This window comes from Sprattus sprattus (assembly GCF_963457725.1).
Source record: "Sprattus sprattus genome assembly, chromosome: 5".
In the NCBI taxonomy this organism is placed as follows: Eukaryota; Metazoa; Chordata; class Actinopteri; order Clupeiformes; family Clupeidae; genus Sprattus; species Sprattus sprattus.
The window spans coordinates 8,993,969-9,018,835 of record NC_137924.1 but is presented as its reverse complement, the minus strand read 5'-3'; the positions used below and the strand labels follow the sequence as shown (position 1 = coordinate 9,018,835).

At 38.9% G+C, this 24,867-nt stretch overlaps 1 protein-coding gene across 1 annotated transcript in view; it reads left to right on the top strand.

Annotated features, from left to right (window-relative positions):
- Nucleotides 1-22,638, top strand: part of dgkh (diacylglycerol kinase, eta) — a 55,505-nt gene extending 32,867 nt beyond the window's left edge. Inside the window, exons 11-30 of the mRNA XM_080838652.1 lie at nt 653-761; nt 1,425-1,564; nt 3,073-3,148; nt 3,470-3,561; nt 3,646-3,745; nt 4,752-5,055; nt 5,638-5,763; nt 6,708-6,842; nt 7,497-7,614; nt 7,715-7,825; nt 8,860-8,956; nt 9,305-9,412; nt 11,419-11,532; nt 11,734-11,868; nt 12,043-12,203; nt 12,730-12,835; nt 13,921-14,013; nt 14,103-14,222; nt 15,622-15,727; nt 21,325-22,638. Coding sequence (XP_080694778.1) covers nt 653-761; nt 1,425-1,564; nt 3,073-3,148; nt 3,470-3,561; nt 3,646-3,745; nt 4,752-5,055; nt 5,638-5,763; nt 6,708-6,842; nt 7,497-7,614; nt 7,715-7,825; nt 8,860-8,956; nt 9,305-9,412; nt 11,419-11,532; nt 11,734-11,868; nt 12,043-12,203; nt 12,730-12,835; nt 13,921-14,013; nt 14,103-14,222; nt 15,622-15,727; nt 21,325-21,377 — 2,404 coding nt within the window. The 3' untranslated portion in view covers nt 21,378-22,638. The remainder of the gene's footprint in view (nt 1-652; nt 762-1,424; nt 1,565-3,072; nt 3,149-3,469; nt 3,562-3,645; nt 3,746-4,751; nt 5,056-5,637; nt 5,764-6,707; nt 6,843-7,496; nt 7,615-7,714; nt 7,826-8,859; nt 8,957-9,304; nt 9,413-11,418; nt 11,533-11,733; nt 11,869-12,042; nt 12,204-12,729; nt 12,836-13,920; nt 14,014-14,102; nt 14,223-15,621; nt 15,728-21,324) is intronic.
- The last annotated feature ends 2,229 nt before the right edge of the window (nt 22,639-24,867 follow it).

The window sequence follows — 24,867 nt, the reverse complement described above, 5'->3', positions numbered from 1 at the left end:
ATCCATCCACTGCAGTAGGTCTTGACTACCATGTTATTATCCACTGCAGTAGGTCTTCACTACCATGTTATTATCCACTGCAGTAGGTCTATACTACCATGTTATTATCCACTGCAGTAGGTCTTCACTATCATGTTATTATCCATCCACTGCAGTAGGTCTTCACTATTATGTTATTATCCATCCACTGCAGTAGGTCTTCACTATTATGTTATTATCCATCCACTGCAGTAGGTCTATAATACCATGTTATTATCCACTGCAGTAGGTCTATACTACCATGTTGCCATCCATCCACTGCAGTAGGTCTTCACTACCATGTTATTATCCATCCACTGCAGTAGGCCTTGACTACCATGTTATTATCCATCCACTGCAGTAGGTCTTCACTACCATGTTATTATCCATCCACTGCAGTAGGTCTTGACTACCATGTTGCCATCCACTGCAGTAGGTCTTCACTACCATGTTATTATCCACTGCAGTAGGTCTATACTACCATGTTAATGCCTGTATATTGATATTGATAACCTGCTGATACCTTTGTGATGAAGACTTAGTTGAGTGTGTATGGACAAAGCCTTCATTATGAGGCTGACCTTTAGTTATTTCTGTCATTTTTATTTGGCATTTTTATTTTATCTGATTGCAGACTCCGCTTGTTCCAGAAGTTTGATAACTTCCGAATTCTTGTCTGTGGTGGAGATGGCAGTGTGGGCTGGGTACTATCAGAGATTGACAAGCTCAGTCTTCATAAACAGGTGAGAATGAGGGTGTTGGTGCTATACTGTAAATATCTACAGTGCATAAGTGTTGTAACTCAGTCTTCATAAACAGGTGAGAATGAGGGTGTTGGTGCTATACTGTAAATATCTACAGTGCATAAGTGTTGTAACTCAGTCTTCATAAACAGGTGAGAATGAGGGTGTTGGTGCTATACTGTAAATATCTACAGTGCATAAGTGTTGTAACTCAGTCTTCATAAACAGGTGAGAATGAGGGTGTTGGTGCTATACTGTAAATATCTACAGTGCATAAGTGTTGTAACTCAGTCTTCATAAACAGGTGAGAATGAGGGTGTTGGTGCTATACTGTAAATATCTACAGTGCATAAGTGTTGTAACTCAGTCTTCATAAACAGGTGAGAATGAGGGTGTTGGTGCTATACTGTAAATATCTACAGTGCATAAGTGTTGTAACTCAGTCTTCATAAACAGGTGAGAATGAGGGTGTTGGTGCTATACTGTAAATATCTACAGTGCATAAGTGTTGTAACTCAGTCTTCATAAACAGGTGAGATTGAGGGTGTTGGTGGTGTACTGTAAATATCTACAGTGCATAAGTGTTGTAGGACCAAAATATGAAACATGCATGATGCATGTTGATAGAAATGTTTTACTGTGAGCATGTATTTCCCCTCACAGTGTCAGCTTGGTGTGTTGCCATTGGGCACTGGAAATGACTTGGCGCGTGTCCTTGGCTGGGGTCCATCGTGTGATGATGACACACAGCTCCCTCAGATCTTAGAGAAGCTGGAGCGGGCCAGTACCAAGATGCTGGACAGGTATGATCCTCAAACTGCTGCATTATAGCTTTATTCATGGGACATGACATGAATCAACTGCTGACATGGCATAGTGTATTTAAGCACACTAGATGCCTTCTAAAAATGTTTTAGAATAACCATACATTGAATACATGTTTTTCTGTGCAAATGGGTCATCCACAATGAATACCCATTAAAGAAATGTGGCGTGCATCCGAAGAATGTGGCAGTGATACAGTCAAATGTTATGACATTTTTATAACCACTAGGATTTATCTTTTAAACATTATGATTCATTTGTTGAGTAGCGCCACCTAGTGCACACCCTGCATCACTACCGCATTCTTTGGATGCATGCCAAATTTCATGACATTTTCTCCATAGGGGAAACTGCAACTGACACATTTCAATATCTTATTATCAATCTTTGGGCATATTTATATTTCATTTCACAAAGAGTAAATCAAATGAATGTGATTTAATAACGCTATGATATGTTACGCAAGCCTGGCTTGTTAGATTGGTTGTGAAAGGGCAGGCTGTGTCAGTAGCAAGGCATGCTGGGACAGGAAAAAGACAGCTCCTGCCTGTGATATGAGTCTTGTAAATCAGACACAGTTACTTCCTGTGATATTAGTCTTGTAAATCAGACACAGTTACTGCCTGTGATATTAGTTTCGTAAATCCTGTATGATGGGCTGTAGAGGTGTGTCTTTATTTTGACGATTAATGTGCTGTTTGTTTCAAATATATAAATGTATCTTATTGCATCATGTGTTGATGTGGTGTGACTCCTTTAGGCGATCGACAGGTATTAAATATGCACACTGTGGTTGGACTTGCTTTTTGTTGTGTGTGCTGTGCGTGTATCTGGGACTTAGAGGGCTTTGATTTCATAATCCATCCATGCTCATTCTCTTACTTTGTGTGGCGGTCATATTACACACAGCTATGCAGTGTGTTATGTGCCAGTTGAAATGAGGAATTCACATAAGTGGCATGCAATTTTTTTAAACTTATAAGTAAATAGTGCTGATGACTGCTCGGCCACTTACAGCTTTCTGCACTGCCTGTGATATTAGTCTTGTAAATCCTCTATGATGGGCTGTAAAGGTGTGTCTTTATTTTGTCCATGTGCTGTTTGTTGACAATTCAAATATATAAATTAATCTTCTTGCATCATGTGTTGATGTGGTGGGACTCCTGTAGGCGATCTACAGCTATTATTGTTATTGTAAAAAAATGTGTATTTAAAAATTGTGGCCGCTACAAGCAAATTCTTAGAGGCAGAAATGAGCCCTCACTATTTTAAAATAAGAGTCTTGTGACACTCAGTATTCATTTTAACGAAGAGAAATGTTGCCAAAAAATATATAGGACCCTCAGATACCATAGATTTGATTTTCTACCAGGACAGCTCCAAGGAGACTGCTCTGCTCTGCTCTGCTCTGCTCTGCTCTGCTCTACTCTGTCAGCAGGTGCTGGGTCCATAGCAGTCATTAACAGCTGTTCTCAATCCTCTGCAGGTGGTGTATCATGACACATGAGATAAAGATACCTCATAAGAACACACCTACTGTTGACGACGAAGAGGACAGTCAGGTACCAGTCCACTTGTGTGCGCGCGCACAAACACACACACACACAATCACAATTATACACACAATCATACACACAGAAATGGCCACATCAAGTAGAAACCTTCATAAAGGTGAACATTCACACATAAAGCTTTTGTCCACACACATACATATATATATACTGAATATATGACTGAAGGATATGCGTGGTAAACACCTTCAGGTGCTCAGTTTGTATATTTGTATATCCCAGGCCAGGTACATACACATTTACTCAGATAGCATATGCACAAAGGTTATTTCAATAGCATGAAATTAACTTTTAATATCCCCAATGGTTAAGTTCCAGATTTCTGCCTATGAAGATTCAGTTGCTGCTCATCTTACAAAGATTTTGAGCTCGGATCAGCATTCGGTGGTCATATCTTCGGCAAAGTGAGTCATATTCCCTGTCTATTGTTCGCTTTATAGCAAGCAAAGGTATTGAATAGAGGTTTCATTTAACTCTCCCCCTATCAGGATTCTCTGTGGAACAGTGAAGGACTTTGTTGCTAAAGTGGGGAAGTCGTATGAGAAAGGCCCTGACAATACAGGGGAGGCAGACTCCATGTCCCTCAAAGTGAGTATTTGAATGACATCTCCCATCTCAAAAATAATAACTACATTTACAATTTAAAGGGAACATCGTGTTCATTTTCAACATTCTTCATTTTTTCTTCATTTATTTATCTCTATTCACCCTCTGTCATTTGGTAGGAGCTTCTGTCTTCAAGCGAAGTAATAATAATAAATGATATCTAAATTAATTAATCAAAAATAATTGGTTGCATAAGTGTTCACCCCCTTCACTCAATTAGTTCAATAGAGATCACTTGTGTGAAGTCAGTGTGTCTCAAGTGTTTCATTACTGGTGAAATCAGTATCCTGGCAAAAACTACACCATTAATAATAATATGATCGAAAGACTATGGGTGTGAACTTCAGTATTTGGTCCCCACAATACAACCTATATGGAAAAATGGAGGTATATTATTATAATTATCTTTGCATCGGCATATTGATGGCATATAACATCAGTCTGCATTCTCCTCTGAATGCACAGGAGAGCAAACGTTTCAGATTCTCTGTAGTTCTGAAGCACATCTGATGTTCTTAGCTCACGTTAGTCTGCAGGTGTATGCTGTAAGTGTCCTCAGCAAGTATACTTAGCCAATTCAGTGACAACATTGCAGGCAGATACATGCCTTGTTCTATATAGGCCTACTACACATTAGTTCTTTGAGGCATTACAAAATCCTAATAAATATGTTTGGATCTTTCGCTTAATTTAATTCCTTGTGCTCTATTCTCCCCCTGGTCCTCATATAGGAGTTATCACTAAACCTAAACGTTTGTTTGGGTGGGACCAAACATGTTGAGGGTTAGGGTTAGCATACGCATGTGATTTACTTTTATTTTTACTAGTGATTAACATTAAACTAGCTGTGGTCTGATTACTATGTGTGTTTAGAACAGGAGGAACTGGTAGAATGTACTTGACTGTTTGAAACGGTCAAAATAAAGATGAAATATATTGACCTTTGACCTCTGTCATTTCTTCCCCCTCCTGCTCCCCCACTCCTCAGTGTGCCGTCCTCAATGAGAAGCTGGACTCCCTATTGCAGACGCTGAACATGGAGGCACAGGCCGTATGTCAACCCACAGTGATCAGACCCCCCATAGTGGAAGAGGAGGAGGAGGAAGAGCTTGAAGAGGAGGAAGATCTGAGTGATTCTTCCCTTACTGAGCTGAAGGAGAAGCTGGAGGAGAACGTGACGGAGAAAGGCTCCTCTTCATCCTGCAAGCTCCTCTTCCCCCGCGAGCAGCTCATGCTCCGAGCCAACAGCCTGAAGAAGGCGGTGAGGCAGATCATTGAGCAGGCAGAAAAGGGTGAGATAAGAGATACAAGGATAAGCCTTTTCTTTTTTTTTAAAAGATTTATTTTTGGCCTTTTATGCCTTTATTTGGATAGGACAGTTGAAGATATGACAGGAAGCGAGAGGATTGGGAAATTACATTTGTACAACTTATTATTGTGACATGTGCTACAGCATTCATAGACAAGTATTTACATAATATACAGCCGCAGAAAGGAAAATGAAATGGGAAATTATATCAAAAGTAAATCAATAACCACAACCCTTTAAACATATACAGATTCAAATTTGTCCATCTTCCGATATACAAGTAATTTCTCAAATGCAATTGGAAGGTTAGTTTCTCCATCTCATGGATCTCTTTAATAATAAAGGATAAGCCTTTTCATCAGTGGATTTCTAATTCTCAACTGAGCTGAATGAAGTTGTTTGAAGTTTTGTGAATTGCAGAAATGTTAAATCTGATACTTTAAAAACATCAAAGAAATGACTCAGGGTTGATTACGGACCACTTGTCCGTCTGAATTGAAATTGCATTTTTGAACTGCGTGGATTGCAACACATTTCTTTATTGTTCTTTCTTCTCTTTTATCAGTGGTCGATGAACAGAATACACATACAGAAGAGCAAGACCTGCCGTCCCTGACTGACTTTAAAAAGGACGAGGATGATAAAGACAGTGAGAAGGATGAGGACACCAAGGAACTGCAGTCTTCCCCCTGTAAGATTATGCAACACATACCTCACTAAATCAGTCTTCACCTTGTAATATTTCAGTTGACATCTGTTTATTGAACGGTTGGTGGCAAACTTAAATGGGCTCCAGTTCTAAGGAGACACTAGGTGCCAGAGTCACTGTGGTATTTTCAGTAGTAACACTAAGGGTAAACATACTGCCCTCTGCTGTTTGCGTTACTCCCTATTTTTTCTGTGGAATTGGATTATTACAATATTTGTCTAAAATAGCAACAAGAAGTGTTATGGTTAGATGAAATACAATGTTTGATGAAATGAGATCTTTTTATTAGTTTCATTACGTCAGCATGAACTATTGTTCTTAAGTGTTCTTATGGACACTGCTCCAACTCTGACACATCCATCCTGATCCCAATAATAATATTGCGTTTATAATCCATCTTATTCCCATTGAAATGAATAAGGAAACAGTTTAGATATTTTTGGCAGCTTTTGAGTTTCCGAAATTTCCAATACTGTTTTGGTTTGTAACTGGCACAACCAGCAACCACCAGTCTCATAAACTCTTGAAGTGGGGCTGGCTCTGAGCGTATGACAGATGGCATAGGCTACTTGTTTCATGTAACTGAAACACTCAGTATACTTACTCATAGGCTACTTGTTTCATGTCACTGACACACTCAGTATACTATACTCACTCATAGGCTACTTGTTTCATGTGACTGACACACAGTATAGTCACTCATAGGCTACTTGTTTCATGTTACTGACACACAGTATACTCACTCAGTTGGAGTATAGCCCTGAACCTTAGATCAGATCGGGTGGTTTTAAAAATGTGGACGTGTCTTTCACAAGCAAAGGATATAAGCAAGTCTCCAGTAGCGTAACATTTATGTTTATTTCACACCAAATAAGGGACAGTTGCCTGAATCACCTATTCAGTGTTTGGTTCCTCTGTCCCCACAGTGGCCAAGTCTCCATGCTCCCCAACAGAGAGGCACTTCAGCCGCAGCAGCCACTCGTGTGGCTCCTTCTCACTTACTCCCTTCACCACCAGCAAGGAGAATCTCCCTGTTCTCAACACGCGGATTATATGCCCAGGTGAGCCCACCTTACCATATGATTACTGCTATATCTGAGCTATGTTGTAGTTATAGTATAGTACACTGAGCTATGTTGTAGTTAAAGTATAGTACACTGAGCTATGTTGTAGTTAAAGTATAGTACACTGAGCTATGTTGTAGTTAAAGTATAGTACACTGAGCTATGTTGTAGTTAAAGTATAGTACACTGAGCTATGTTGTAGTTATAGTATAGTACACTGAGCTATGTTGTAGTTATAGTATAGTACACTGAGCTATGTTGTAGTTAAAGTATAGTACACTGAGCTATGTTGTAGTTATAGTATAGTACACTGAGCTATGTTGTAGTTATAGTATAAAACAGTGTTGGGAGCCATGGCACAGATGTATCACCGGTGTCCCACACCAGAGGTACATCATGAGGACCCAAGTTTAAATCTAGCTGAGTCATTTGAGTCCTACTCAATATCTTCCACACACATTTCCTGGTTGTTCTTTAGTATCTTGCCCAAGAAGAACTATAAAATACAACACTTCTGACCAACTGATAACATTAACACAGTTATAGTGATGAGATCTTTTCCCGCAACATTAGAAATGTATAAACTTTATGAATGAACTGCTCTGTGAAGTCATTTTGTGTCAATAATGATGGTGTACTTCTGGAGTCTAGGCTTGCGGGCAGGCCTTGCTGCATCTATAGCCGGCAGTTCCATCATCAGTAAGATGTTGCTTGCTAACATTGACCCTTTTGGAGCCACTCCCTTCATTGACCCAGACTTGGATTCCCTGTAAGAACTCTTTCTCATATGTTTTCAGGTTTTTGTTACTTAATGTTACCTTCAGGTGATTTTTAAACTGGATCATCAGCTGTGCTCTTTGCCCACACAGAGAGGGGTACATGGAGAAATGTGTCATGAACAACTACTTCGGAATTGGATTGGATGCCAAGATATCGTTGGAATTTAATAACAAACGTGAAGAGCATCCAGAAAAGTGCCGGTGAGCCCGTTATCTAGTTTTGCTTACACCGAATGTTGTGTATCTTAAGACAGAAATGGGAAATAAACCAAATTTGTGGAAGAATGTTATAACAAATGGAAGAAAAAACAGCTATGTTCAAACATAAGGTTTTTATTTTTTATTTTCCATAGAATATTTTCTCTTAAATTCCCCTTTTTTAAATTATTTTCTTAAATAGTTTTCTTTGTTGTTTCCCACGTTTTGCTCTCACTCAGAGTGCTTGTCAGACCTCAGCAGGAGGCTTACACAGTATCAGGCTCTGTGCTGCTGAGAGGGATTGTACAACATAATTATCCTCACATTTATGGAACTAACAGTGTGTGCATAAATAACCTTGAATGACATAATTGGTGAACTTCAGAGTAAGACATTACACAGTATCCTTGTGTAGCCTAATGACGGTTGCACCATTGATATGTTATACTGATAGTGAATCCTGGCATCCATACCCATTTTGGATAGATTTGTGTTATTTGTTTTTAGCGTATTAGTTTGTCTGGAATGGGGAGGGGGGTACCAGACAAGGGCCTGTCTCCTGCAGGAGAATACTGCCCTTGAGGTGTGTGTTGTCATGGGGAGTTGATTTGTAGTTTCTTAGAGCACGCATTAATCATTCAGCCTCACCCAAACCAACAGATAGTAATTTTCTGCTTATTTCTTTTATTTCCCTACTATATTTATCATTATGTGAACGATTAGTGGTCAGTAGTTTTTGTGTTAAACTATTGACGTATTCAGTGGAATAGTTGTTGTTGGTGTTTTGTGCCAGCAATTGCAAAATGACAGTGAAAATCCTGGGCAGTGATGTGATTTCCAAAACACACGACCATGAATGTTTTGAAATGTATTTAAAAAAGGGTTGCATATTGTCACTTTAAATGAAACTGTAATCATTCATATTGTTCTAGCTGGTTATTAATTATTGGTCTATTACAGAAGTTGGTTCCAAGCCTGTAAAGGGTTGTGTGAAAATGAGGATAATGTTCATACCGCCTGACCTCTGTGTTTTATAGGAGCCGTACAAAGAACATGATGTGGTATGGAGTACTGGGGACAAAGGAGCTTTTGCAGAGGACATACAAGAATCTGGAGCAGAAGGTGCAATTGGAGGTAAGGCATCTGAAGAGCAACACAACAGATTAGAGTACTGGTGGTAATCTGGAGGTGAGGCATCTGAAGAGCAACACAACAGATAAGAGTAGTGGTGGTAATCTGGAGCAGAAGGTGCAGCTGGAGTAAGGCATCTGAGGGGCAACACAAAAGATGATGGCAGTCACAACAGGACATTTTTGGCCATGATTTACTCAGATGAAGCCGTTCGGTATGCCCTCGAACCTGGCAAGCTATAAACATGAGTTTTGCAGTGGGAGGACCACTTAAAAATCCTAATCATATGATCTTTTCTAGAACGTTTAGCATGGAAATCAACATGTATCTGTTTTTGTCTCTAATGCTTAGTGTGATGGACAGTACATTCCACTTCCAAGCCTCCAGGGCATTGCTGTGTTGAATATCCCTAGCTACGCTGGAGGGACCAACTTCTGGGGTGGAACAAAAGAGGATGATGTGAGTAACCCAATAAACACCTTCACTACCTTCTACTGTTCTACTCCATTTTTCAGATTCTTATTCACATTGTCCAATCAGAATTTTTTTATTTGAGGATCCACAATGGAGGGCATTTTCATTTAGGCTGACATTGATCAGACAGAATTGTGAAACAGTTAGTGAAAATGCATGAGTAGTTGCACAGTCCTACAATTACCCGTATCTGCTCAAAACATGGGATGCAATAATCCCCTTTCAGGATTTCTGCTAGGATTTCTTTCTTACCAGTCCGGTGTTGTTTTACTAGTCAAATTTGAAACGTACCCGTGCATGTTTCAATAACATACGCAAACATAATGTAGCCAATATAATATACTCCTAGGTTGACGAAAGAGTAGCAATGTCTTCCAACAAAATTTTTTTCCTCTGTTCCTCTGTCATGATTTAGTCTATCTTCAAAATTAATGTTGTCTTTAAATCTTTAGGTAACATTTACAAAATTCAAATGGTCCTCTTTTGGATCATTCAACCTTATGCTACTTGGGCTAATTCACATACAATGCTTAGACCCTGATAATAACAGCCTGCCGCTATATTTAAAACTTATTATTATGATCGTGTATACCCCTGCCCTGTTATAAATGTTGATCCTTTTAGGCCTATATGGAGCATTTCTTGCCTTAAACGAATAATCCTACATTTTATATTTGCATGCATATTTGCTTTAAATTTGTAAATAAATGGCTGGTACAATAATACAATGAAGCTTGTATTGTTGCTTATGTACACATGTACATTTCACAACATGCTCAAGTTTGTCACAAGAATATATCTGTTAGAGTCCCACTCATCCTCATATGCACTAAGCAAGCCCATAGGTACTGCTTCACACCCTGCCAGTGTACATCTGCCACGTCCTTTCTCTTTCTCTGCTGCTGCATCTCTCTCTGTACATGTATTTATAGACCTACCCACACCTCTCTCTTCCTTTATAGACCTACCCACACCTCTCTCTTCCTTTATAGACTTACCCACACCTCTCTCTTCCTTTATATACTTACCCACACCTCTCTCTTCCTTTATAGACCTACCCACACCTCTCTCTTCCTTTATAGACCTACCCACACCTCTCTCTTCCTTTATAGACTTACCCACACCTCTCTCTTCCTTTATAGACCTACCCACACCTCTCTCTTCCTTTATAGACTTACCCACACCTCTCTCTTCCTTTATATACTTACCCACACCTCTCTCTTCCTTTATAGACCTACCCACACCTCTCTCTTCCTTTATAGACCTACCCACACCTCTCTCTTCCTTTATAGACTTACCCACACCTCTCTCTTCCTTTATAGACTTACCCACACCTCTCTCTTCCTTTATATACTTACCCACACCTCTCTCTTCCTTTATATACTTACCCACACCTCTCTCTTCCTTTATAGACCTACCCACACCTCTCTCTTCCTTTATATACTTACCCACACCTCTCTCTTCCTTTATATACTTACCCACACCTCTCTCTTCCTTTATAGACCTACCCACACCTCTCTCTTCCTTTATAGACCTACCCACACCTCTCTCTTCCTTTATAGACCTACCCACACCTCTCTCTTCCTCTCGACTTTTCTCCTCCCATGTCTGTGTTTCTATCACTCTCTATGTGCATGCATTAAATAGCATTCAACTTTCTACAAATTTTACTTTGTATTTATTAGAAATATTTGTGTTGTTGTTTTCTTTGCAAGGACTAGTATTTCCTTCAGGAAATTAGAATTGACTGGAATAGTTTATAGCTTGGTCCAAGCCACTATGTTTGTTTCCCATCTAGCCACTATTGTGTACAATCACTTTTTTTAGTGCACACAAAGAACAGTCAGATAGAAGGAGCAATAAACTGAATTTGACTAAATGTGTGTTGGATTAGGATCATGGACGCACCTTTTAGTGCAATTAATGGTGAGTTTCTGCACCAAACCAATTTTCACAACTTTTAACTTGCCTTATTTTATCCCTAATGGCAGATATTTTGCGCTCCATCATTTGATGACAAAATCTTGGAAGTGGTTGCTGTGTTTGGTAGTATGCAGATGGCCGTGTCCAGAGTCATCAAACTCCAGCATCATCGCATTGCACAGGTGTGCCTTACTTTTCATTTATCAGATTCTCCTCCACATGGGAAAACATACACAGAATGCGTATATGCATGATATTATCAGTTTGGGACTAAGGATACCCTCAGCTTAAATCTAAACATGGTTTTGTATTACCTCAATGGCCGAAAACTGTTTCACTGTGTGTTTGTGTATACCAATGCTGCCTCCACTTGTTTTTACCAGTGTCGATCAGTTAAGATCACAATCCTGGGAGATGAGGGAATGCCTGTTCAAGTTGACGGGGAAGCCTGGATACAACCACCTGGAATTATCAAGATTCAACACAAAAACAGAGCTCAGATGCTTACTAGAGACAGGGTGAGCCTGCTGATGGGTGTGTGAGAGTGGATGGGAGATGGCATAATACAGAAGCAGTAGATGAAAATGTTTTCCTTATTTGCTTTATTTGTGTGTGTGTGTGTGTGTGTGTGTGTGTGTGTGTGTGTGTGTGTGTGTGTGTGTGTGTGTGTGTGTGTGGGTGTGTGTGCGCAGGCATTTGAAAACACCCTGAAGTCATGGGAGGATAAGCTGAAGTATGACAAGACTCCACTGCGGCCACACCTGTTCCCTCAGCAGTCGGTAGACTTGGCCACTGAGGAGGAGTCCACCCTTATTCAGATGTGTGCTCGTGCTGCTGAGGAGCTCATCACCAGGTGCCACACCCAGTTGTTGTCCAGCCATGTAATACCTATAGGACTAATCCAAATCTACATAGTATATGTCACACGCCAGTGCAAAACCTGGCATAAGTTCCGAATATAGAAGTTCCGAGAATAGAAGTTCTAGACATGCCTCATTGCTGTAGAAAGGCAACTGACCAGAAACTTCAAAGGCATTTACTCAAATTTATGTTCGATTCATTCACGTTTGGCAAAGTTAAATTAAAGTAAAATAAAATGCACAAATAATTTTTATTTTTAAGATAATTTTAGAGAATCGAATGCATTAAATATCTTAATTTTCAATTATGGTTCACTATTCTTGGTTTTGCCGTGGTGGGTCACACACAGGGAAACTATTTACATCAGATGCTCTGAATGCTACGGTCAAGCATTCAGAGTGTTCTTAAGTCAACAGTTAAAATGTAGGTTTGCCCTCACAATTACCTTAAATGACCATAAATCCACATAGATTTTCCTTGCGATCACCAACCCTGTCTTCCTCGGGTGTTATATTCAGGATCTGTGAAGCAGCCAAAACAAATGGTCTCCTGGAACAAGAGCTTGCCCATGCTGTCAATGCGTCCTCACATGCCATCAACAAAACCCACCCTAAGTTCCCAGAGGTAAGTCATGCTGATGTTTCAATGTTTTCCCTTCAAGTACCATGTCATGTAGTAATGCAAACACACCTATCATCGGTCCTTTTGTTGAATTTCTAATGGAATTAAGGTTTAGTTTTCATCTTGTAGACCACAGTGGACAAACAAAATATTTGTGGTCAAAAGATAACAAGATGCACTAAAAAGGTTGCACTTGCAAACATTTCAACAGTAATTTCTATATCATTGTAAACGTGAGTTTGGTGCAGCAGTTAAAGGACAAGTCCTTGATTATAATCCATCATAATCTACTTTTAAAAATTTCTCCTAACGTTCCTCTAGCTGTCTAGCAAAAACAAATATGGGGTTCTGCCAGTTTTTTTTTTTTTTTCTAACTAGTACACCTGAAAATAATATTGCTTTATTTCTGAAAGAGCTATTTTGTCTTGACCATGTTAGAAACCTTAGGAATTTTAAAATACATGCTTCATACTACTTTTTAATCTTTCTTATTGTTTTTGGGGTTAACACACCCTTACACATCATGCAAATAGGACATTTACATAAAGATAAACTCTGAGAAGGGTGACTTCTTGAGCAGTCGGTAGGGTTTGATAGTTTCGTAAAAATGTCAAATGTCAAACTTAAGATGAAAAAGGGAGTAGATGGGACAGGGAATAATAATGGGTACTGTACAGTCACCATGGACGGTAAACAGAATGAAGTTGTAAATGGTGACAATGGAGTTTGGGTTGTTTTAGTGATATTGCTGAGAAACCGTGTCAAAACCATGACATAGCACCGCTGCATTTACAGTGTTTTCCTGATGCAAACAAATATCTAAATTGTCTATCGAAAGTGAAAGTGAAAGTGAAAGTGAATATTAGTACATGAACATACAAACATGAAAAACCTAGAGGCTAGCAGAATGCATGTGTGCGAGTATTTGTAAGTGCCAAAAGTCTTTCTCTCTTTCTCTGTCTCTCTCTCTCTCTCTCTCGCAGAGGAAGATGAGTGAGGCACAGTTCGGGAGTGCGAGGCACTTAGAATGGGAGATTTCAGTTTGTTTCAATCCGTTCACAATTTATTTGTCTATTTGTATTCCTCAGAATCTAACCCGGAACACAGCCATGGAAGTGGCAACGACTGTTAAGGCCTTGCACAATGAGACAGAGTCATTGCTGTTGGGACGAGCATCTTTGGTAAGGTTTTTGAAGCTGTTTTTGACTGTCTTCCACAGCAGCAATCTGTGAATGAAGTTATTTCATGCATTTGTGTTGTTTCACCTCAGCAACTGGACTCTCCTCATGAGGAATTACTGTCAAACACCCTCCAGATTGTGGAGGTGGAGCTCGACAAATTAGCTGAAATCCCTTGGCTCTACCACATCCTCCAGCCCAACGATGAAGAGGTGAGTGTGAAGATCATGAACTACAGGAGTAATGGCCATCACTCCAAGACCATCATTCTTCTCTTAATCTAACTTGAAGTGTGGAATTGGAATCCGATCTGAGGATGGCTATTACGTCTGTTAAAGGTTTTTCTCCGTGATTTTAATGTGATACACTTTTGGCCAAATTCAGCAAATTTCTCCTCACGTTGTCAGCTCAGTATGTGCGCTCAGAAAATGTTCTGGTGTTTGTACACAGTCCTGGCTCTGTAAGTGGGAGACATAGTGGCTTGGACCGAACCATAAACAATTCCAGCCCAATCCACACATTGCTTCAGGACCATGAAAGAGAGGGATATCATTTGATTGGCTGTTGCTCAAATGCCCCTTGCAGTTCAATAAACACATGTGAACGGCAGTATTACGGTAGGCATGTCAATTTCCTATAATTTTCCCAAAACATTTGCCGCAGCATCTACAGATACAAGATAACACCTAACAATGCCCTTACTATACTAAGCAGACATTGTCCATAGTTTCCACCACTAACTTCTCAGTCTACAATATTATCATAGATGAGCATGAAAACAGTGGGATTTTCAGTTTTTTGGTTAGGTTGGTCAGTATTTTCTCATGATTTTGGTGGAAAAAACATTCATCATATTCTCTAGATCAAACAGGAAAATGGCCATCCAAGATGTTATCAGCATCAGGTCCAAGAGTCAGTGTCTGTCATGGCATGCAGGCATGTCAGGGCCAAGAACTTGGCTAACTTGCACCATTAAAGGCAATTCTGGCAAAAGGTTGCTGGTATTTGAGCTCAACAGCCAATCAAACGACTCCTCTCACTCCCATGCTCCTGAAACAGCGTGTTAATTGTTTATTTGTTTATGCTTCAGTCTGGGCTACTGTGTTTGTTTCCCATTTACAGAGCCATGACTGTGTAACAACAGCAGAGGGGTTTTTACACACAGAAAGGACATCTCGAAGACCCTGAGGAGCAGTTGGCTGAATTTGAAGTGTCATGGATTAGAATTGCAGACAGTACCAAATGCAGAAATGAAGAAAGGACATCCCTGCATTTTATAGGGATGACACCAAACTGCATTCTGTCTGGATTACAAGTGCATGGATGTGTAAACATAGAGTGTAGGTGCTTGATTTCCTTGCCTGCAGTGCTAACCTGCCAACGGCTGAAACAGGGACCAAGGCCCCAGACAGTTGACAGCTGAAGACCTGTATGATGGAACAATCTTCAAGTGTTATTAAACAATGTGTGATCAGTGTAGTAAAAAGACAATACATTTTTCTTTTTTTTCCATTTTCTACCAACTATTTTGGAAATGGGGGTTTTCAGTCAACCCTTGAAAGTCTGTGTGACACAGGTTGTTCATCCTTGTTTAACCCTTGTGTCATCCAGGATCACTCTCTGGAGTATGGCAAAAGGAACAGCCGTGGTAGTATGTTCCGCATAGTACCCAAGTTCAAGAAGGAAAAAGCACCCAAGAAGTCCAGTCCACAGTCAGGTAAATACTCTAGAGTTTGATTATTTAGCTACCAGATGTCACAACACAACAGTGAAGAAATTATTCCTTAGTCATGGTTGGGCCATGGATGAGCACATGGTTCACAAGCCATGGGGTAGTACTGTATTGTTGGAAGGATGTGGTGTACACCTTTCTAAGATATCTTGAGCATAGCCTGAATCTCACTCACTGTAATGTATACACACTCTAGTGTTATGTAGCCAGTGTGCTAGTCTAAGCTTATTTATTGGCTATTCATATATGGCCCTATTCACACGTCAATGGTTTTTTTTACACAACTCCAGTTATGCACAAAAAAAAAGATGTGGCCTTTGAATTATTTTTAGGCCTGACTTTTAGGCCTTTCTATGAAGTCAAATATGGCAGCTGCATCAATTATGTACGCCATGACAAGTTGGTATGGCCTTGTAACCTCCCATGGTATTACCAGGCACTTAAAAAGGCAGACACAACAGTTATTAGCAAAAATACATTTCTGCTTATAGCAGCGCCAGGAGTGGTCAGATGACAAACAAATAAATAGTGTTAAGATGAGGTCACGAGTCCACATATGAAGTACGTTTTTTCAAGGCATTGCTGAGATATGACCTCACAACCAGTTTCGATTGCCTGTGGTGAAATAATGACTTTTGAAATTCAAAATTCCATATGATAATATCTGTAAGGTCTCATCTGAAGATGATCTGTGCCAATTTTGGTGAAGATGGGAAGAACATTGTGGCTTGTGAATTTATTTTTTACTTTCTGTATCGGATGCATAGGATGTGTTGAACTTGGCTTGATCCAAGGGATCCAATGATGCCTTATTTTTTTAAACAGGCATACAGTTTAAAAGTTACTTCCTTAAACGCACCTCCTAATTCAACCTGTTGGTGGCGCCAGAGTGCTCAAGGTGCAGACATGAATCTTTGTTAAAAGAATGAGGGGACTGTCTGTCCCACATCAGTGTGCTAAACTCTGATCATCATGGTTAATCAAAAAAATAGGCATAATAGGTTACACCACACGACTAATATTACACACTACCCTACTGGGCTAGTCACAGGACGTCTCTGGTATCATAAGAGTAACTCAATTACATTTACATTTAGCAGACGCTTTTATCCAAAGCGACTTACAAGGATGTATACACTGATGGCACACTGCACATCAGGAGCAATTAGGGGTTCAGTGTCTTGCTCAAGGACGCTTCGACAGGGAATCGAGCTAGCAACCTTCTGATTACTAGACATTAACTGTTGTTTATCCTTGCATTTCAGTCGGATAACAACTTAAACTTTAACGTAACTTTAGTTAGCAATAAGCTATTATTTAAAGATGTTCCACAGTTATGGTAGATAGAGTTTACAGGTAGATTAATTTTAGGAGGTAAACGTATCTTTTCCGTATTAAGCAGAATAAACAGATTAGCAATTCCAGTTGCATTTCGAAACGAGCACTGTTCAAAACACAAAAAAGATAAGTTACATCACAAACATAGCCCGGTGATAGTGTGTCTTGTCTTTGATTGGCTAAATTGTTGTTACCCTCTCTGTGAGTGCTCACAGTAATTTTCCTACAGAGCAGGCACCAGATCAGCACCTATGTACCTACATTTTATTCTACAGATGTAACACTTGCCTTTGCCATTTCTGTGTAATAAGACATCATAGTCAAGGTATTGCTTGAAGACTTAGTTCCTCTAAAATCACCTGGCAATTTAGTGTTAACCCCTCATGCAGAAATGAAAGAAAACAAAACAGTATAGTTATTGTATTGCTGCTTTTATTATTTGTATTATCTCAGTTATCTCTTAATTTTATTTATATTACATTTCTAGTCACGTTGGATAAAAGCGTCTGCTAAATATGGTATTTTATGTGTAAAATGAAATATTACACACAAAATACTATTGTCATCTTACACCGTGAAACGAAAACTCTGGGATGATTGGCCTGCACAGTCAGCAGGTTGGCGTCTTACTGAGATAAAACAGTCCTAAACACAACCCCCCACTGAGAAGGGCTTGTTGAAATTCCCTTTATCTTCAGAAACTGACAGCTAGAATGGCAAAGGTCTACAAAGCTGTACATTCTGCAAGGGGAAGAACAATTCTCTGAAACAAAAAGGATGTTATGACAATGTCCAATCTCATTCTTAAAAACAAACTGGAGCATTTCTGAGTGAACAGTGTGTATGAGATGATGTTTGTAGTTGAATATTTATATATAATATGTGTGTGTAAGTACAAATAAACAACACACGTTTGTGTTCAAAAGTGTATGTGTGTGTGTGTGTGTGTGTGTGTGTGTGTGTGTGTGTGTGTGTGTGTGTGTTTGTACGTATACAGTGAATGGATAACAATCAAGTAATTTCTAAATGCCTTTGTTTTAGCATATTTGGATGAAATAACAAGTTATCCACAGTAGAAATTATTTAACATCTAATATCTTTCATAATATTATAGCCCCTGAAAGTGTTGACAGCTGTAGGTTTGCACTCCTGAGCGACTGAGCCAGGTGAATTAGATGTAAAAGCTAGCCGCCACCACCACAGGGGAATGCTACTTGGGCTAAGGCTACTCAGGCTACACCGGCTTCAGTCTTCCTTTCCCTCCTCTCTCCTGTGTTTGCTCTGATTGGATGGTGGATGTCCGTCCGCAACGTTTTAACCTGCATGCTCAAGTTCCTCTCAGGGTTCTTCTTGATCAGAGCCCTCTACGACCCCTCTTCTGCCGGCTGCTATTGCAACTTCTTCCCTGTCATTCTCTATGTTTCTTCTCCTCCTTTTGTGATTTGTTTTAAAATTTGGGCTGACCCCTGTTTGCTTTTGTCATGCATCTGAGGGGGCTGGACACTGAAAGGGGGCTTCTTGCTCTTGACTTGTGTAGTTCAGAGGTGGGGTACGGAGGAAGTGGCCACCTGGCTGGAGCAGCTCAGCTTGGGGGAGTACAAAGACACCTTCATCCGACATGACATCCGTGGCTCCGAGCTCCTTCACCTCGAGAGGAGAGACCTGAAGGTATACCCCAGTAACCCACTTGATGTCGCTCAGATCAGTCAAAAAACGTGCTCTTCAAATCTCTTTCTTCCTCTTCCTCTTCCTCTAAGCTGTCTGATCTTTCCCTGTCCTTACTGATCCCTGTCTGCTTCTGTGTGTTGCACTGCTCTGCTTGGCATCCTCTGTTCTAATGTTATTTGGGACCTTACTTTCATGTATTTACTAACACACTGCGGCTTTCATCACAAATACCAACTCCACAAGAGAGGTACTGGGTATTTACAGAAAGTGGTCAGGAGAGAAATCCAAATTGGAAGTCAAAAGGAAAGAGAGAGATTTGTTGCAAACCTTAACTGATATGAGATGAACAAAGCGCACCGATATAGGATTTTATAACATTCAGAAACACCAAAAAAAGCTATGTTGGAATATGTTATGGATGTATCATCACATTAGAGTTTGCCCATGATATGAATTAATGTCCTTGTACAATATCTATTTTATTTTAGATCTATGACGTGAATCTTTGTTGCGAATACTGGCAAAAACACTTACATTTTTTTAAATAGATATTCAATGCTTATGCATTATGTATTAACGATATCTCTGGGTATATTGTATGTATTGCGTGTTGTGTGTATGTGTGTGAGGGGTGTGTGTTTATTAGACATTGACCAGGTTAGACAAGTTTTTGGTAGGGTAACGTAGCTTTTGAATACTGCAGTCGGTTGAATAAGTTGAGCATGGTTTTGATGGTAAGTTTTGGCGTTAAGTGCATCCTAAACTTTGTGTTGAAACATAGTTGAAATAAAGCCCTGCATTAATTTTCAAATACACCACCTTTTGTTCAGTGGCATCTTAGTTAGTAGCTCTTTAATCAAAATATAGTTGTACAGAATAACGCTTTCACCATTGACAACCAGTCACTGATAATATTGCATCTTTCACCATTGACAACCAATCACTGATAATATTGCATCCCGCAGCTTCCCATTGACAACCAATCACTGATAATATTGCATCTCCATTGACAACCAATCACTGATAATATTGCATCTCCATTGACAACCATTCACTGATAATATTGCATCTGGCATCAGTTTTGGTTATATTGTTTTGTCTTTTGGGAGTTGGAATCCCATATGACCGACCAGGGGTGTTCTATAAGTGGATACAGTGACATTATAAGGACAGCTACATGTATTGTTAGCAACGGTAATGAAATGTGATTGGCCTAGCTCGTAGCGGTAATGTTAGATGGACATTTATTGAGGGTGATTGACATTTGTTCTGCTGCAAGGTTTTCAAAGAATACAAACTAGTTTCAAACATTGTCCAAACGGGTAAAATCTGTCCCAAAATGTTACTCTTATTAATGTATACCACATTGATTTTCATTTTCCTACCACTTAAAATGGATAACCATGTTAACAACTTTTAACCATGTTAACTAGGGTTGCACGATCATATCGGCCCGACATCGGTATCGGCAGATAAAAGCTTCAAAACTTAATTATCGGCATCTGCAGATATGAAACATTTCTGCCGATGAACCTGGCCGATAAGGTGACGTGCAAATTATGCGCACGCAAAGCAAATGTTTAGGTTACTATGAGCGTCGGCTGTGTGGCAGTACTTCAGAGTATCAGAGGATGATGACAAAATGCCTATTTGTCACGAAACTTTTCAGGAGATTGGCCGTTACGTAGCTTGGCCGTTACGTAGGTTGAATGCATAGATACAGACCATTACCTGTCGAGCTAATAGACGTTAATAATTACGGATTTAGCTAGACAACACTAGCTTGTTAGCTTGCTTGCACATGCTAAGACTTTCCCCAACTGTCTATGAGAAGAAGTTTACTGTGACTGAAGCAGGGACACAGAACTGAAATTTTGTGAAATGTTGATGAAATAAGTGAAATCAAGGGGGATGCTACACATCAGAATGTTTCCCCTCAGTACAGTTATGTGGTGCCTTGTGTGACACCCATCTTCCCTGGGTATATTCTTGCTCGGTGGTTTTGAAAACCTGCAGAATAAGTGATTAAGAATGATCTACTAACTTTAAGCCATTCCTAGACTAAAACAGGTTCACTGTGTTGTTAACATATAAACTACTCTTCCTTAAAGCAACCATTCTGAGGTATGTTTTGATAGTTTTGATATCATTGACAAAATTCTCAACAGTGGGATCATAAACTATTCCACAAGTTATTTAGCAAAATCACTATGATCGTATTGAAAGATTTGCCTGCAAAAATGCTGTTACCTTTACATACAGGAATGTAACTTTTACTACAAAAAAGGTCCAATTCCTGTACATGCAACAGACATGAGAGTACCTCAAAAACCTCAAACTGAAACGTAAACTCTTTGAGCCATAGATGTAGTTTAGAAGAAGAATCAAGTGTGTAGACCATGTGCTTTTCTTTTGTTTAGAAGAAGTATCAAGTGTGTAGACCGTGTGCTTTTCTTATGTTTTGAAGAAGAATCAAGTGCGTAGACCATGTGCTTTTCTTATGTTTTGAAAAGGATCAAATGTGTAGACCATGTGCTTTTCTTACGTTTTGCTGTTCTGTCTGTTATTTTCTGCAGGACCTGGGGATTTCGAAGGTGGGTCATATGAAGAGAATTCTCCAGGGAACTAAAGACTTGGCCAAGAGCGCCTTAATGGATCTCTGAGACTTTTAGTGTGGAAGGTCCTTCCCTTACTGAATTGCCAGAATTCCACAGCTCAATTGTCTACACCCCGTAACTGTTGGTATGTTGACGAATAACCTATAGCATGGAACGTCTCTCGTCCAATCAGAAACAGCTAAATTACACGATAGAACCCAATTGTTTTATAAACGGGCACATTCATATTAGATATGCTACATTTGATTCTGGTCTTGTGAAAAATCTGAGAAAAAAAAATTTGAGAGAGTTCCATAAGGTGCTAACTGTGGAGTTTGCATAGACTATGGCCTTGTTATTATGTAATCGCTCCCTGTGTTAGATGACTGTACCAGCCAGTGGAGCTAATCCATTAGCAATATTACGTCTTTGACTGCACTGTTTACATTTCAACATAGAAGGAAATGGCTCACTGAAGCATAACAGTTAAAAGCAGCAGAAGCAGAGGGATCTTAAACTAAACGAGTCAAAAGAGGTTTCTTAAAAGACAGTGATGGATATGTATGCTTGCTTGACTTGGATATCTATTTTACTGCATGATCAGTGTCGTTTTATGTCACACTTGAACAAATTTTACATGATTTACTCTCATGTCATTTACTACTACTGAATCATTCTTTTTTCTATATTTATTTGTTTGCATGGATATGAAAGTTGTGTTCTGTGCCATATTTATTGGAAAATGTGCTTTACTGGTGAAATTTTAATAAGTTAAGTGATTCAAACCAACACAACTTGGTGTTTCTGTGAAACCATCACTTACATGAACATTTCCAATTCAGCAAGTGTTCCTCAGTTGATACGTTTTGAAAAGTTTGGGCCTGGAAATAGGGAAATGAGGAATTTCAAGAAATGCTTCTAAAGAGAGATCCCATTGTGTAGAGGTTGAGCCATGTTTTAATCAACCTTTACTGTCATGGCAAGGTCAAAGAATCTCTTAATCTCTAATGTGTCTAATGTAACACTGAACATTAATATACGGCTATATTTGAATATTTTACAATAAGGAATAAATCGTCATTGATATTGATACTGCAGTTAGTTAAGATACTGCATTGACCAGTGATGCTACGTAAAGCTTTTGATGGATATCTGCTTTTCTAAGCTTCATTCAGGGTTAAGTTGTTACAGTAATAGGAAGCCAATGCCAAATTCTGTTAAGTTGGTGGTATGACAGGGTATATTTGTATTTGCTGTTAAGTTGTACACAGTGTGAATATGCATACCAGTGTATGTATACACTTCTAACACTTATTATTGACAAAATGCCTTGTAGTTTGCTAATACATCAGTTTACGTTGATTTAGTAAAGTGCACTGTAATTCTATATCATTTATTAATTGTTTTAAAAATAATGTTGTATTATGATGAAGGTGCAATATTGTATTGTTTCGATACTGTTTTATTCTCTTCTAAGGTATCAAGTTTTGTATTTCTTCGGAACACAAACAGTAGTTAGTTTGCTCTTCCTTCTGGACTGTGGAGATCTTTTGCTTGACCAGTCATGAAAAGCTTATCTGCTGATTCATAACTCTTCCAACTGTAATTTGTTAGTTTTTTCTATTTGTGCTTCCAGTATGTTATATGAAGTGGTTTGAAGTATTTTTGAAATTGGCAAAACTGCCTTTGGTGCCTCTTTCAGATGTATAAGAATATTTTGTAGTTGCTTACAATGAGTCTGTATAAATAGTTGGAGATTACGATCAGTTCCATTAGTTGAGCCCGGCAGAGGGTGCAATATAATTAGCTGCAAAGAGGGACACACATGGTTCATTTATGTTTAACTGTTTGCTTTTAAGGAATGTCCACTTAACCATTTTCTTCTCTTTGCAGTGTTTCCTTTTACTCAAGTCTGATGTTTTGATATTATTTGACACAAGCAAATTTCAGTGCAAGGATGAGCTAATGAGATTTCAACCTCTTGATTTCAAAGAATATGATATCAATGAAAACAATTCTAAATTAAGAGTGGAATAATAGGGTGGAAGCTAGGTGCTATAATAGTTTAGGAATAGCACCTGAATATGGTTTAAGTGAATTCCTCAGAGGTTATGTATGTAGCAATCAAAGGGTAAATATGATTATAAATATGAGTCCAAACAGACATATCAGATTCGTGTCACTGCTATGTTTTCAGAGAAGCCAGTACCTCATTTATTTAACTCTGCTCATTATTTCACATTTACTGCAATACAGAATTAATTCTTAAATACTTTAAGGGGAGAAATCATTTAGAAATGACCTGCCCCTTTGCTTATATTATCCTTAGGATGAACAGTTGTAGTGTTATGATGGATGTGTGCAGATTCAACTCATAACCAAAGACATCATGGGAAAATGGCACAAGTTTAGGATTTCAATCAATATTGTTAGTGTACAGTCTGAAAGAAGTGTATATGTAGGTATAATTGTGTGGCCTTAAAGTGAAATGAAGATATGTATGCATAAAACTGATCAGGGGAGTCTGTGAGTGTACATACACCACATACTCTATCCCAGAATATTGAGAAGCTGGTTAGCTTTAGAATTATCAATAATACTAAAGTGCTGTACATGTTAGGTTTACAGCAATCACCCAAGTGTAGCAGCCGGTTACAGTTGCACCGTCACAGTTGTACCGTCACAGTCTGTGGGTCGGTCATTAATCAACATTCTGAAGTTTCAGTCTTCCTCTCATGTAGCAATGGTTGTCTTGTACAAAGGCACTGGCTGTTTGTTTATAACTTCCCAAGAATTGTGGTGGACTCTGATCATTTTCCCCAACAGTGGCCCTGGCAAGAAAGGGCTTGGACTTATTACAATATGTACATATAGCTGTAAACTGCCATGTATTAAGGGGAAAAAAGTTTATGTGTGGGAGTTTTCAGAGGCAAGATCGCTTATCTCTGTCTTGAGTTTAGTGAGAAGTGTTATTTCATTTCTTTACATTATGTTTACAATGCCAGTTTAATTTTCAAGGATGTATACTGATGGTCATATATGATATATATTTATTGACTAAGGTTAAGCAACTAATGTTTATGTGTTTTCATCATTTGAATATAATGTTACAGTTGTCACTTGCATTGATATCTGGATAATTTTGGTAAAGTAGTTAATCATTTTTATTACTACTGAGTGACTGTTTTCTGTGCCTTTTATACTGTAGAATGCATGGTTAACTATTTATTATGATATGGAAGTCACTGAGATGTGTATTTTTGTATACTGAAGAATTTTGTTGAACATTTTCAGGTGCCTTAACAAGGCCACCTTTCAATATCTTCCTTCTACAATAAACCTGAATGCATACAAGTGATTTCTCTGATTCTATTAATGTACCGGTAATAACTATAAAATAGACATAACATACATACATACATGGAAAATATATGTGTTATGTGACACTATTGCTCACTATTGGTAGTGGGTAGGTTTAGCTCAGGAGTGTTTTGTATGTAGTTAATTATTGCAAATCCAAAA